The sequence below is a fragment of the Eumetopias jubatus genome, unplaced genomic scaffold, assembly GCF_037043125.1.
Source record: "Eumetopias jubatus isolate StellerSeaLion01/CBP00866 unplaced genomic scaffold, mEumJub1_p1.0 scaffold_13, whole genome shotgun sequence".
Taxonomy (NCBI): domain Eukaryota; kingdom Metazoa; phylum Chordata; class Mammalia; order Carnivora; family Otariidae; genus Eumetopias; species Eumetopias jubatus.
The window spans coordinates 107,783,314-107,797,624 of NW_028274819.1; the positions used below are offsets into that span (position 1 = coordinate 107,783,314).

At 38.5% G+C, this 14,311-nt stretch overlaps 1 protein-coding gene across 1 annotated transcript in view; it reads right to left on the minus strand.

Annotated features, from left to right (window-relative positions):
* Nucleotides 1–14,311, minus strand: part of DDX10 (DEAD-box helicase 10) — a 268,814-nt gene that overhangs the window by 232,897 nt on the left and 21,606 nt on the right. The window contains exons 7-9 of the mRNA XM_028105941.2: nucleotides 13,489–13,615; nucleotides 9,412–9,574; nucleotides 6,240–6,324 (exon numbers count right to left, since the gene is read on the minus strand). Coding sequence (XP_027961742.1) covers nucleotides 6,240–6,324; nucleotides 9,412–9,574; nucleotides 13,489–13,615 — 375 coding nt within the window. The remainder of the gene's footprint in view (nucleotides 1–6,239; nucleotides 6,325–9,411; nucleotides 9,575–13,488; nucleotides 13,616–14,311) is intronic.

Here is a 14,311-nt window from a genome sequence, read left to right on the forward strand (position 1 = left end):
AATGAGTTCTTGCATTTGTTCACTCAACAGATATTTGAGTGTTAGAAAGTAAATGGCTGAGCCACAACCTGCTCACTCCCTTAGGGAAGAGGCTCCTCTGGCTGAAAATGAAAAAGTGACCTAGTCAAATCTCCTCATAAATATACTAATGACAGGCCTCCGGGGAAACAAACATGGCATACGCTAGCACATGAGCCCTCATCGATGAGATCCTAAGAACAGGATGTACCAGGTACGTTTAAAGCTGTGGATGCAAGGGATAGGTCTCTGTAGGCAGTGTGTAACTGGGTACACCAATGGCCCATCTGTGGAAGTGATAAACGGCACATACAGATTAGTGACTGTGAGGTCAACCTCAGCCAGAGCCTACCCTGAGGTGTCGAGAATGGCCCTGTGGAGCTATGGTGGAGGTCCCAGACCTCTTACTGCCTACAGATCCCTTACCATTCATTACCTCCCTTTATCCTTGAAACTAACAGGAAAGCTTGATATTAGGCATGGGAGGCAGCTACTAAAATGGCTCCCAAGGATCTGGGCCTCCTTGCATTCACACCCTGTGACCCTCCCCACACTGACTAAGGCTGATCTGTGTAACCACTAGGATACACAGGTAAGATCAAGTTTGAGTTCCAAGTCTAGGTCACAAAAGACACTGTTGCTCCCACCTTACCCCGTCTTACTCTCTCACTTGCTCTCACTGATGAGGCCAGCTACTATGTTATAAATCCCATGGAGGGACCTGTCAACAAGCAGGTGAATGAGCTTGGCACAGGATCCACCCCCAGTTGAGCCTTCAAGTACCGTGTGACACCTTGACTACAGACTTGTAAAGACCCAGATGAGCAGCCAGGGGACCCAAATGAGCTGCACCTGGACTCCTGATCCACAGAAACCGGGAGATATTATATGGTTCTTGCTTTAAGCCACTACATTGTGGGTTGATTTGTTATACTGCAGTAGATTAATTAATTTAGGTAAGCTCTGATTCATGAGTCTGATGTGAGAAAGTAATTGTGTTATCTCAACTGTCTACTCTGCACCAAGCCCTGTTCTAAGCACTCGGGGTATGTCAATTAAATAGACATATGTCCTTGCCTTTATGGAGTTTACATTCTAGTGAAGAAAAAAGGAAACAATGTAATAAGGAAAAGCTCTAGTATATTTGAAGGTATTAAGTGCTATGGAAAAAAGAAAGTACAGAGTGAAGTGAGGAGGAGTGGTTGGCTCAGGTTAAGAAAGACAGCCATGGGGCTCCGTGCTGGAGGAAACACCATTCCAGCAAAAGAAACAGTAACATAAAGGGGCCATGAGGGGGAAAAACATGCATGAAGGAGAAAGAGCTCAACTAGTGTGGATCACAGGGACAGAGGGGAATAGAAAGTAAGGTTGGGCAGAGGCTAAATAAAATCAGGTCACTGGCTTTTATTCGGAGTGAAGAGGAAGCCATCAGAGGGCAGACATGATCTGACTTGTGTTTAAAAGGATCACTCTGCCTGCTGTGTTGAGCACAGACAGCAGGACAGCAAGAGGGAAGCGCCTGGAGCTAACCGACTCCTGAGAAACATCAGCCCACTTATCCACTTCTGTAGCTATCCTGGCCCGTCTCTATCCCAGCTCAATGCTTCTTGATGCAAAATAAAGAACTCGTTTTGCCCTTTTAAAAAAAAGTTTAAATTCTAAATGGCAACTAGGCCAAGGCAGAAGGCCATGTAAAGAACCATTATGCACCTAGAAGCAGGCTGAAGACAGGATCTTCGTCAATCTAAGCTAAAGGAATTAAAGAAGCAAGAATTTTCACTAGCAGGGATTGCTCCCATCTCATACCTAAGATATTCAGGGTAACCTTCAGTAAATTAAGGCTCATGGAAATTGTCTTTTCCATTTTTATTACTTCAATTTACAAAAAAATTAAGGACACTTTTAAAAAATTATTTTTATTATCTATCCCATAAAGTACCAGTATTTTCCACAAACCATAAACTCTTCAAAGTTATCACGGCAGAAATTTTAACTACTTTGCATCTTCATCTTCACTGCTGTTGATCTAAACTCCTGTGGGGGAGTGTGCAATACAAAGAGCTGGCCTCTGCTGCCCCCTAGTGGAACCACATTCTGCTAGCCACATCACTCCCAAAGTCTGAGCTCAGGCAAGTAAGGCTCGCTGGAATACCACAAGAATTATTTTACGACAGGTGCACATACATAAACTCATTTTTTTTTTTTAAGTAAGCTCTAGGCCCAACATGGGGCTTGAACTGACGAACTTGAGATCAAGAGTGGCATGCTCTATCGACTGAGCCAGCCAGGCACTGACTCTCACCTTTTATATTTAAACTCCCAATGGTTATATATGAACAGTTATATATAACTCACATCTTCCGTCCACAGACCTCTATTGCCCAAATAAAAGCATTTAAAAAAAACAAGTGGGGTGAGTGGGGTGGCTCAGTCGGTTAAGCATCCAACACTTGATCTCAGCTCAGGTCTTACCTCAGGGTTGTGAGTTCAAGTGTTGCACACTGGGAGGAGTCTACTTTAAAAAAAATTAATTAAAAACTTTTTTAAAAAGGGGGGAGTATCTGATATATGCCTACTTTCCATTCCCAATTTTTTTATTTTCAAATGGGCATTATCTTAAGAAATGGAAAAGCCTGGTTTTATGAGTACCAAAAATTCCAAGCACTAAAGACTGTTTTTAAGACAGATGTTGGCAAGGATGCGGAGAAAGGGGAACCTTCCTACACTGTTGGTGGGAATGCAAGTTGGTGCAGCCACTCTGGAAAAACAGTATGGAGAGTCCTCAAAAAGTTGAAAATAGAGCTACCCTACGACCCAGCAACTGCACTACTTGGTACTTACCCCAAAGATACAAATGTAGTGATCTGAAGGGGCACGGGCACCCCAATGTTTATAGCAGCAATGTCCACAATAGCCAAACTATGGAAAGAGCCAAGATGTCCATCAACAGATGAATGGATAAAGAAAATGTGGTGTGTGTGTGTGTGTGTGTGTATGTGTGTGTGTGTGTGTATATATATATATACATGTATGTATATATATATATATATAAAGAAGATGTGTGTACACACACACACGCACACACACACACACTGGAATATTATGCAGCCATCAGAAAAATGAAATCTTGCCATTTGCAACGACGTGGATGGAACTGGAGGGTATTATGCTGAGCGAAATGAGTCAATCACAGAAAGGCAATTATCACATGATCTCACTAATATGTGGAATTTGAGAAACAAGGCAGAGGATCATAGGGGAAAGGAGGGAAAAATGAAACAAGACGAAACCAGAGAGGGAGACAAACCATAAGAGACTCTTAATCTCAGGAAACAAACTGAGGGTTGCTGGAGTGGGGGTGGGGTGGGAGAGATAGGGTAGCTGGGTGATGGACATCGGGGAGGGCATGTGCTATGGTGAGCACTGTGTATTGTGTAAGACTGACAAATCACAGACCTCTACCTCTGAAACAAATATTATATGTTAATAAAAAAAGACTATCATTTTTAAGTACAATGTATCACAGAATACAGCTTGATAAAATTATATTCATATTCCTTGCCTCACCTGTCTCTAAATGAGATCATTTTGTTAAAAGGGGTGTGGATGGTTAAGGAAAAAAGACAAAATTTTTCTCAATACTAAGGATCAAGAGAATTTTATGTGAATTAAAACAAAGTACCTCAAGACAAGTACCGGAATCACTATTTTCACTCAGCTAAAACACAGTAAGGAAAAAAAGATTCCTCAGACTTTAGCTATTTTGCCACAAAGCACTGAATTCATTTCTCTATATTCATATATTACAGCTCACTTCCACAAGTAAACACTATCTGGCAACCCAGTTTTAATTTCGGCATAAACACAGGATTTTAATTAATTTCAAATTCTAATTTAGCCTTATTTAATTCAATTATCCAGTCTCATGGCCCATGAAACTTTCTAATTATCTGTAAGCCCATTAATGGCAACTTTTAAACTGCAATTTCGCTTTTTTATTAAACTGCCCAAGAAAAAATAAGCACTGCATGTCCTAAACACTTCCACTGACTACTCATCTAAGAGTCGATTCAAACATTTTTAATTGGTTACAAGGGATCAAACACAATTGTGCTTTAAAAATTAATGGCATTAGAAATTACAATAGTTCTTCAAATTAGTATTTTCTCTTCAAACACAATCGTGATGTTTCTGTAGCTACTCTTCATCGTCAGTCATTAGGACCAATTTAATGTTCACCCTGGTATGTTCGACTATGGAAGATTTTCAACAACCTCTCTGGGAAACAAAAACCCTGAAATAATCCTCTTTGGTGAACTGTTTTCTGATGCAATGAGATGTCCAATCATCTTCATACAGGAAGAATCACTGGTGTTCTATAGAGTGGCTCAGTCAGTTAAACATCTGCCTTCGGCTCAGGTCATAATCTCCAGGTCCTGGGATCGAGCCCCACGTCAGGCTCCCTGCTCAGCACGGAGCCTGCTTCTCCCTCTGCCCCTCCCCCTGCTTGTGCACTCTCGTGCTCTCTCTCTCTGACAAATAAATCAAATCAAATAAATAAATAAAAGCGTTCTATAAAGAAATCCATTTGGGTGCCTGGGTGGCTCAGTTGGTTAGGCGACTGCCTTCCGCTCAGGTCATGATCCTGGAGTTCTGGGATCGAGTCCCTCATCGGGCTCCCTGCTCAGCGGGAAATCTGCTTCGCCCTCTGACCCTCCCCCCTCTCATGTGCTCTCTCTCTCTCATTCTCTCAAATAAAATAAATAAAATCTTTAAAAAAAAAAAAAAGAAATCCATTTGCCCTGTCTATATCAACACCAAATGGCACAACTAACAAGCCTGTGTGCCCCTGGAGCAGTATGCTCATGAGAGGCCACATCCCACTTTATCTAAAATGCAAATGTGTACACGGATACATGTACAAATTCATATACGCTACACATTTACTGAAGAGCATGAAACAGTGGAGGAACATTCATTCCACCAACCACTACTTATAAGCCACTTCTGAGTCTCTCACTGTGAAAGATAACCCAAACATGTACTCAGACGAAGATCACTGATACCCCACCCACCTACCTATAAAATGGAAAACAAGACCTCTGTTCTACCCAGGTCCGATTTCCTTAGACTCCATGAGAAACCAAAATGTCACCAGTCTACAGGCAAGTCTGTCTGAAGATACAATGACGCCATATACAGAACCCACTTCTAACTCCACTGCTTGTTCAAATTATATTGTTAATTGCAATAAAAAACTTTTGACCCCGAAGTACATAAATCCTATTTTTAAATAGCTTTATTTTTCACTATTCTCTCCCTTCACACTGGACAAAAGAAATGTGCTGGAGTACATTTTGATTATAGCCCATGTTTAATGGCCCACAAGGTAAATGTGAATCAAGCATCAAACATGTTATGAAGATTAAAAATGAACAAAAGGAGAGCTCTACTTGTTCTCAGGCTACAGAAAGACATGAAAAACCTTCACATCAGTCAAAACATACAACGAAATTCACCAAATACGACAAAAAAAAAAATTTTTTTTTCTTCAAAGCCATCCAGAAACTATGGATTCAAAGAAATTTAAAATAACTACATATTAAAGATATTTACTAGGTAAACAAGGGATAGGGGCCACTTGGGGCCACTTGCTGGAAGGGACACAGAGCAAGCAGAAGAGCAAGTCTACTGGAGAATGACACATATTGCTTGGAAGATTGTTTATATCTTGGGTCTAAAGATCCTGCCATCCCTGGGAAACCATTCAGCTCAAGTTGTGACTTAAAAATTGGAAGTAACTGTTGGACCAGGTAGACCAACAGGTGGTGTCTCTTCCATCATCGAGTATCAATGTCTCACTGACAGCCATGTTATAAATAACTCAACCAGTTTCGATGAGAAAGTAAATGCTACAAGGTAAATCCAAAGAAATAGTCCGTCTGTGGCTAACCATAATTATTCATAACGCTACTAGGATTATTTAGATTGTTTCCAATTCTTAACCATTACAAAGGTCAATAAGATGAATAGCTTTACTGAAACTTTACCCATTTTATTAAGATCAGTGTTTCAATGTGGAATGTGAGGCATGAGGAGGAACTCTAAGGCTTCAATAAATATTACCAAAAGCTCTCCGGAAAGATGCTAACCAGTTACCATTCTATCAACAGCATACATCTCCCAAATGCAACAGCAAAGAATTGAGTCAGCACACCTACCTGGCAGTTCTACCTGCTCTGTGAATATATGTGTTGGCATCCTCTGGACAATCAAACTGAAGAACCCAATTCACAGCTGGGAAATCTGTACAGAAGAAATGTCAAGTTAGGAAATCAGTTTCAAGATCTACCCTGCTGTACTATTTTTATTTTTTTTTTAAGATTTTATTTATTTATTTGAGAGAGAGAGAGAATGAGCAGGGGGAGGGGCAGAGAGAGAGGGAGAAGCGGACTCCCTGCTGAGCAGGGAGCCAGATGCGGGCTCCATTATAGGACCCTGGGATCATGACACGAGCTGTAGGCAGATGCTTAACCTACTGAAGCGCCCAGGTGATCCAATCTTTTTATTTTACAGTATCACTTGCCAGGGCTTTCCATCACATCAAACTCATCTGTGAACTTTATTAAAAATAAAATTAATTGCATGAACCAAGAGATAATAAACAATTCTCCGTTGACAAATAGTGTTTGAATATGAAGATTATTTTGTATCTGACACAGAAGAGATTGCTTTGTGTCAGACAAATAATGAAATACACTGATATTTAATAACCTAAAAGAACCCACTTCTCATGGGCTCCTGGTGAACTACAAAACTTGCTCTTCCCATCCCCATTCAAATTAATGATGTCTTTCTAAGTCCCTTTTCTCATTTCTCAGCAATAATTATTCCATACACATATTTGCCTAAAAAAGTTTTCATTCATTTCCAGACACCCTGTTCTCAATTCCTTAAAAGCGCTACCTTTAATCATCTGTGGATTTTGCTATGAGGATTTCAAATCAATTTCTGTAACAGAGAAAAGGGCTGAACACTAAAACAAAACAAAACAAAACAAAAAACAATGATGGGGGATGCAGAAGAGGAATGAGAGAGGTAACAAAAGGAAATCTTTGGTAATTTTTCTAAATTTGGTAAAAATTTAGTACAGTGTAAAAGGTATCACTTCAAAATATAAAACTAAATACCAGAAAAAGACTAACAGAAATTTAAGGAGTTGCTTCTGAAGAGCAAGGATGTGTAGAGCCTACTAGGGCTCCTAGCTTATTTTTACCCATGTGCATGTGATAATTCATTTTAAAAAAGAGAAAGAATTTAAAAAGTTTTAAAAGGGTACTAGTATATTCTAAAGAAATTCTAGGATGCTTACTTAAGAATAGAGCTTCAGAATATTCATTGCACATTTTTAGAATAAAAAGACTGAAACTTCAATGTTCATTACTCCAGGAATGGGTAAATTCATACCATGAGACACTCTACAAAACACACTGGATATTTATATGTCAACATGGAAAGACTTGGGGCGCCTGGCTGGCTCAGTAAGTAAAACATGTGACTCTTGATCTTGGGATTGTGATCCATCCACAGTGGATGCAGAGATTACTTAAAAATAAAATCTTAAAAAAAAAAAAGAAATGGGAAGACTTCAAAAGCAAGTCCTACACTACCCTATATAACATTGTCTATGTAAACTTTTTATATACCCAATACTTTATATATCACTTATGAATATGTTCATATAAACTTTTTAAAATAAGCTAGAACAGAGGTTTTTGACATTTTTGTACTATAACTGAAGCCTATGAACCCCTTCTCAGAATGTTTTTATGCCCATAAAGTAAAACATATAGGAAAGAGTTATAAGCTTTTTTATTTTTTACTGATATTTTTGATATAGTATGTATATGCTTGTTTACTAACACATTAGACAACGCAGTTGTGTGTCTAATAACTACCATAATATCAAAGTGGGACTGAGTATAAACAATATATGAAAATAACTGCAAAAACTGTAAAGTTATTTCAACCTAGAATTCTATTCCCATCCCAACTATCATTCAAGAAGAGGACACGCCACATAACGACTCAAATTTACCTCCAGTGAGCCCTTCCTGAAGAAACTATTAGAGAATGAGATTTATTTTTTTAGATTTTATTTTTAAGCAATCTCTACACCTAGTGTGTGACACAAACCCACAACCCCAAGACCAAGAGTCACATGCTCCACCAACTGAGCCAGCCAGGCACCCCTAGAGAATGAGACTGTAATTTTTTTAAAATAAAATGAGAAAATAAATCAAGAAAGAGAAAGAGATCTGGATAGATGTGTCCCAGGATGACAAATGTGCATGAACTTTGTGGAGCAGCCAGTCCAGGTAAGAGCTGGAGACAGAGGCCGCAAGAGGGTCTCAAGGAAGAGGGAAACAGACTGCATTTGAACCGTTAGAAAAGTAAGCACGGGACATCTGCTAGGACAGTTGAGAAAAACCAGAACTGGGACCACAAACTAGGCAAATCTTAACTATTAACTTAAAAACACAAAAGTAAAAGATCGGAGACAACTGGTACACCATTTCCCTCAGCAGAAAATTACATAGCCCAAACAAGGTAAATACAAAATGCTGATTTTACCAGAAGTCTTGGTATAAGGATATAGGCTAAGGTTTAAAAATACGCATACTTGGCTACAGCCTCCAGTCACATAAGAATGAATTGATATGTCTGAAATACACTTTAAAATACTCCAAGACAAAGGAGACGGGAAGAAAAAGGGGATCATGAAAAAGATCATCACTAAAGCTGGGTAGTATCTATGAGGGTACACTGGACGTATTCTTTGTGTGTGTTTAAAATCTGCCACAGTCAGTAACATAAAGTAAATGAAAGTTTTAAATTACCACCTATTTATTCTCATGTTATATATTCATATCTCTACTTCCTATAATTACCTCCATACCCCATCCCGCCATCACAAAGCCATCAGCCGTAAAATAGTATCAGTGGCTTCTTGAAAGCTTACATACATTAAGCATGTTTTTAAAATAAAAACATTTGGTGAAAAAATGGACTTCAAATTTTCTTGTTAAGTTGTAATATTTTATCAAGTTTCCAATTTTCAAAGAAACGAGTAGTTTTTCCTATCTTTAAACCTTTAATCCTCCTTTGATTTTGTGGGCTCCTCAGGATTCTAGGATTATTTTCATAAACAACAAGCACAAAAGATGAAGATATGACCAAAATTTTCAGTGATATAGCCTTAATTCAATTTACTTGTTTTTCTAAGAGAAGAAGGACCAATTATTTGAGTGAAACTATGAATTCCCAAATCCATCCATTTATAAGCAAATTCGATCACCCACGATCCCAGAATATTTTCTGCTACGCCCTTACCCAGCCCCCTGGCAGCAATATCAGTAGCAAAGAGCACGGCGGCTCTCTTGCGGACAAAGTCGTTGTAGACTTCCATCCTTCTCATCTGCTGCTGGCGGCCGTGCAGGGCAAGGATAGAGATGCCAGGACGTAGCCGACAGAACACTCGGTACAGATACTGAACCTAGGCATGAACAGAAAAAGGAGTTTGGTACTTCGGGACAGCAGCAGCACAGCAAGCCATATTATGAGATGAACAGCAAAAATGCTTTAAGGAGCACAAGTTTCACCAATTAATAAATGTGGAGCAGAAAGGGAAATGCAGTCTAGAGTTGAGGTCTTCAAGCACTTTTTGCTCACATTATTTCCTATGAGGATCTTCTTAAAAATAGGCTCCCCTTACATTTTCAACTTGATAGCTGACATTTTTCCAAATGTATTTCGTTGCAAAAACTGTAATTTCTGATATAAATGCTGAGAATTTAAAATAAACTTCTTATACATGTATCCAACAGATTCTAAGTAGCAGAGCAATCTGATACCCACAATCATTTTTTTTAATTTGCTAAGTGAGATCTTTTTTTTAAGATTTTATTTATTTATTCATGAGAGACAGAGAGAGAGAGGCAGAGGGAAAAGCAGACTCCCAAGGAGCAGGGAGCTCAATGCGGGACTCAATCCCAGGACCCTGGGATCATGACGGGAGCCGAAGGCAGACGCTTAACCATCTGAGCCACCCAGGCGCCCCACAATCATTTTTAAAATAGGTAAAAATAATGAAGGCCATGCCTGTATGAAAGAAGGCCTCTCAACTTTGCTGTGAACCTAAAACCGCTACAAAAAAAGTAAGTCCTTGAGAAATAATTAAAGACAAAATAAACTCAAGAGAAAGAAATTTTGCCTCCTTGAACTCTTAGGTCAATTTTCTGACCCCACAGAATTTTATCTTAATAGTTTAATGCTTCAAAGTCTTTTGATAATCTTATCAATATTTACAACTTTCTACAACAAAACAATGAATATCAGTTTTAATTTCTAATTTCCAGTGGCCATAAAGCTATTAAAAATTCTCAGACTAAGCTATTACTTCATTAGTACAGAACTGACCAGAACAAGAACTGTTAGAATTTGATAATAAGCAAAACAAAGGAGGCGCCTGGGGGGCTCAGTTCGTTAAGCGTCTGCCTTTGGCTCAGGTCATGATCTCAGGGTCATGGGATCAAGCCCCACGTTGGACTCCCTGCTCAGTGGGGAGTCTGCTTCTCCCTCTCCTTCTGCCCCCCCCAACTCCCGTGTGTGCTCTAAATAAATTTTTGTTTTAAAAAAAGGGCAAAACAAAAAGAATAAACATAATGATTTTGTTATACAACATTGGATGTTATAAAATCTCTTCTTATACAGAAGTAAATGGAGCTGATTGTTAGCTTTATTTCTCTTTAGTTTACATATTAATAAATGAATACTACTAATTGGTAGACTGAGGCAGAGTACCTCATTATTTTATTCCTATTTTCTCTTTCTAATATGCATGTTAAGAAAAATCTCTTCACAAAAATACAGAAAATGTACTGGAAGGAACCATGGTGCACTGCTGGTAGGAATGCAAACTGGTGCAGCCATTATGGAAAATAGTATGACGGTTCCTCAAAAAATTAAAAATAGAAGTACTATATGATCCAGCAATTCCACTACTGGCTCTTTACCCAAAGTAAACAAAAATACTAATTCAAAAAGATATATGCACCCGGGGCGCCTGGGTGGCTCAGTTGGTTAAGCAACTGCCTTCGGCTCAGGTCATGATCCTGGAGTTCCAGGATCGAGTCCCGCATCAGGCTCCCAGCTCAGCAGGGAGTCTGCTTCTCCCTCTAACCCTCCCCGCTCTCATGTACTCTCTCTCTCTCTCTCATTCTCACTCTCTCAAAATAAATAAATAAATCTTTAAAAAAAAAAAAAAGATATATGCACCCCTATGTTTACTGCAGCATTGTTTACAATAGCCAAGACAGGGAAGCTAACAGTGTCCATGCAGAGATGAATAGATAAAGAACAAGTGATACATATATAATGGAATATAACTCAGCCATAAAAAAGAATGAAACCTTACCATTTACAATAACATGGATCTAGAAGGTATAATGCTAAGTGAAATAAGTCAGAGAAAGACAAATACCATATGATTTCACTCACATGTGGAATTTAAGAAAACAAGTGAACAAAGGCAAAAACAAACAAAAAACAGATGCTTTAAATATAGAGAACTAGTGGTTGCCAGAGGGAAGGTGGGTGAAGCAGGTGAAAGGGATTAAGTACATTTATCATGGTGAGCACTGAATAATGTATAGAATTACTGAACGACCTATTACACACCTGAAACTAATGTAACACTATATGTAAAATTATACTGGAATTTTAAAAATAAGTTTAAAAAAAAGAAAATGTACTGGAAATAACCTTAACTCTTTGAACTCCTATATTTCAAAATGATGATAAATAAAATTTCTAGTAATCCATCAGCTAATAAGTCCATTAAGTCTCCCTACAAATTGTGTTAAAAGAATGGTAAGCCAACTGAACTGCAAAACACTTGTTACCTTGTCCTTAGAGCCATTCACTTTCTCAAGAGCAATGCCTCTGGTGCCAGGAAGATTCTCAGGTCCTGAGACAATGCACCAGTAAGATTACAGATGGACGGACTCATGCCTTTCTTTTGTGGTTTTAAAAGGGCTACCATAAAAATGGGAGAGAGGAGAGGTGACCCTGCAGATGACAGATGCACTTTCAGGCAAACCAAGCTCAAAAAAAGTGCATACGCAAAGCTAGGAAGTATGAACTGAGTCCATGAAAACTTTCTGCAGTTTGCATCTCCTGAATCAAAACTGACCTTGAATTCTTGCTCTTGAAAAAACTCGCTGATTTTCCAAGATCATTCTGGCTAGAATCTGTGATAACTACAGGAAAGAAAGTGTGGGAATGAAGAGACAAGCCACGACTAAGAGAAAGTTAAGCATGGCTTAGATTTAGCTACAGCATGAGGTGTGGTGAGAGGTGGTAGAGCTAATGAGAGTTATCAATATACTGACAATGAGATGAAGACAGGCAACAAATAAGGATTCAGTCATTTGAGATGGGGAAGAGATGGGAGGGAGTAGATCTTCAGGATATGAAATCTTAAATTGCTTTTCTTATTTTAAACTTGAGATGCCCTCAAGACACTCAATGGAAATCTCTAGTATTCAAGTAGATACACAAATCTGGGGTTCAGGAGAGTGGTCAGGGCTTGAGATGTCGATGTGGCAGGTGTTAAAACATAGATGGCATTTAAAGCCATGGAAATGAAGAGGTTTCCTAAAAACAGTAAAGATAGAAAAAGGACAGAGTACAACAGACAGACCACTACTTATCTTTCCCATAAGCTGGAGGGAAACTTACTGGCATACTTACCATGTTAAGTATTCAAAAAGCTATAAATCTAGAATCTACCTGCTATATGCCAACAACTATATATCCTCAGGTAATCTGAAATATAGAGAGGAAAGTGACATAAAAATCACTCAAGGCCCCTTCTCTTTAAGGGAAGAGACTAAGTTTTCTTATTTATCACTGAATCCTTTATTCACAGCAAATGGCTAGTATTAAACAAGTGTGTTAATTCAATTAAAGACATATATACTATAGGAGGATGGGGGAAACTGCTAATTATAACAAGGGGATCCGGAGTATCACAGAAGGACCTTCCAATGTAACATTTGAGCTTAGCCTTAAAGGACATTCAACACTCCCTCAGCATTAGTGTAAAGGAATGCAGGGAGGGCATTCCAGAGATCATCATGATCAAGGACATCAAATCATGGAAATAAATGGCATATTCAGTTCAGGATTCATGGAGGGTAGGTGTCAGATTATAAAGACCTGTGGTTAGTCTAGCCATTCAATGATTTGTTCTACCAGTATTCACTGAGGGATACCACACCTATTTATCATATTCCTCACCACATCTAGCACTGTATTTATTAGAACAGAAGAAATTGCTATTTATCTAACTGAAATCTGCTATTTTAAAAGGGATGATTCAACATGAATTACTTAATCATTTAGTACCTCTTTACAACTGGAGAAAAATACAATACTTTTCTTCTTCAGGTGGCTTCTCAAAAAGGAATATAACACACTTATTTTTTGGTGCAGCTCACAAACTATGTAGTTCTGTTCCAAAGTGGCAGGGGTGCTTATGGAAATAAGAGAAGGAAAAACGTTAAAAATATGCCACATTGGTTAGCTTTGAAATCCAGACCCCACGGAAAAAAAAAAAGAAAGGAAGAAAAGAAAAATATTAACAGCAGTGTGCCTTTCCAACAAATTTCTCATACACATACATATACTGTGAAAGAAAACTTTTTAAAAATTAGAAATAGAATCAGATTATCACAATTTTGCAAATCCTAACGAAATAATGGATCTAAGAAATAATCATCACTGGCTGCCAAAACTTTAAGACTAAAAAGCTATCATTCCTGCCATAAAGGGGTTGTTTGTATCAGATTAATACTTTGGTGGCCTATAGCACTAACTCTAAAGGCTGGATTAAATATAAAACAAAAAACAGAAGGCATCAGACAGCAACCAAGGCAGCTAGTACTTGAAGTACTGAAAAAGAAAACCGACAAACCCTGAGGCAAGCCCCATATTAATTTCCACTTTTCCCTCAAAGCATCTGCTGATTTGCAAAACAGAGTAGAGCTGAGTAGCAACCTTAGGCCTAAATATGGTAGTCCAAGATCCTAGATAGAAGGAGCCACAAAACACTGAATCTTAAATTCTTCATACAATTTTCCCATGAGAAGTGTGACAACTCCTAAACTAAACACACACACACACAACAAAATGAGTGAAAACAAGCAAAAAGCAACAACTGGGAAGCTCA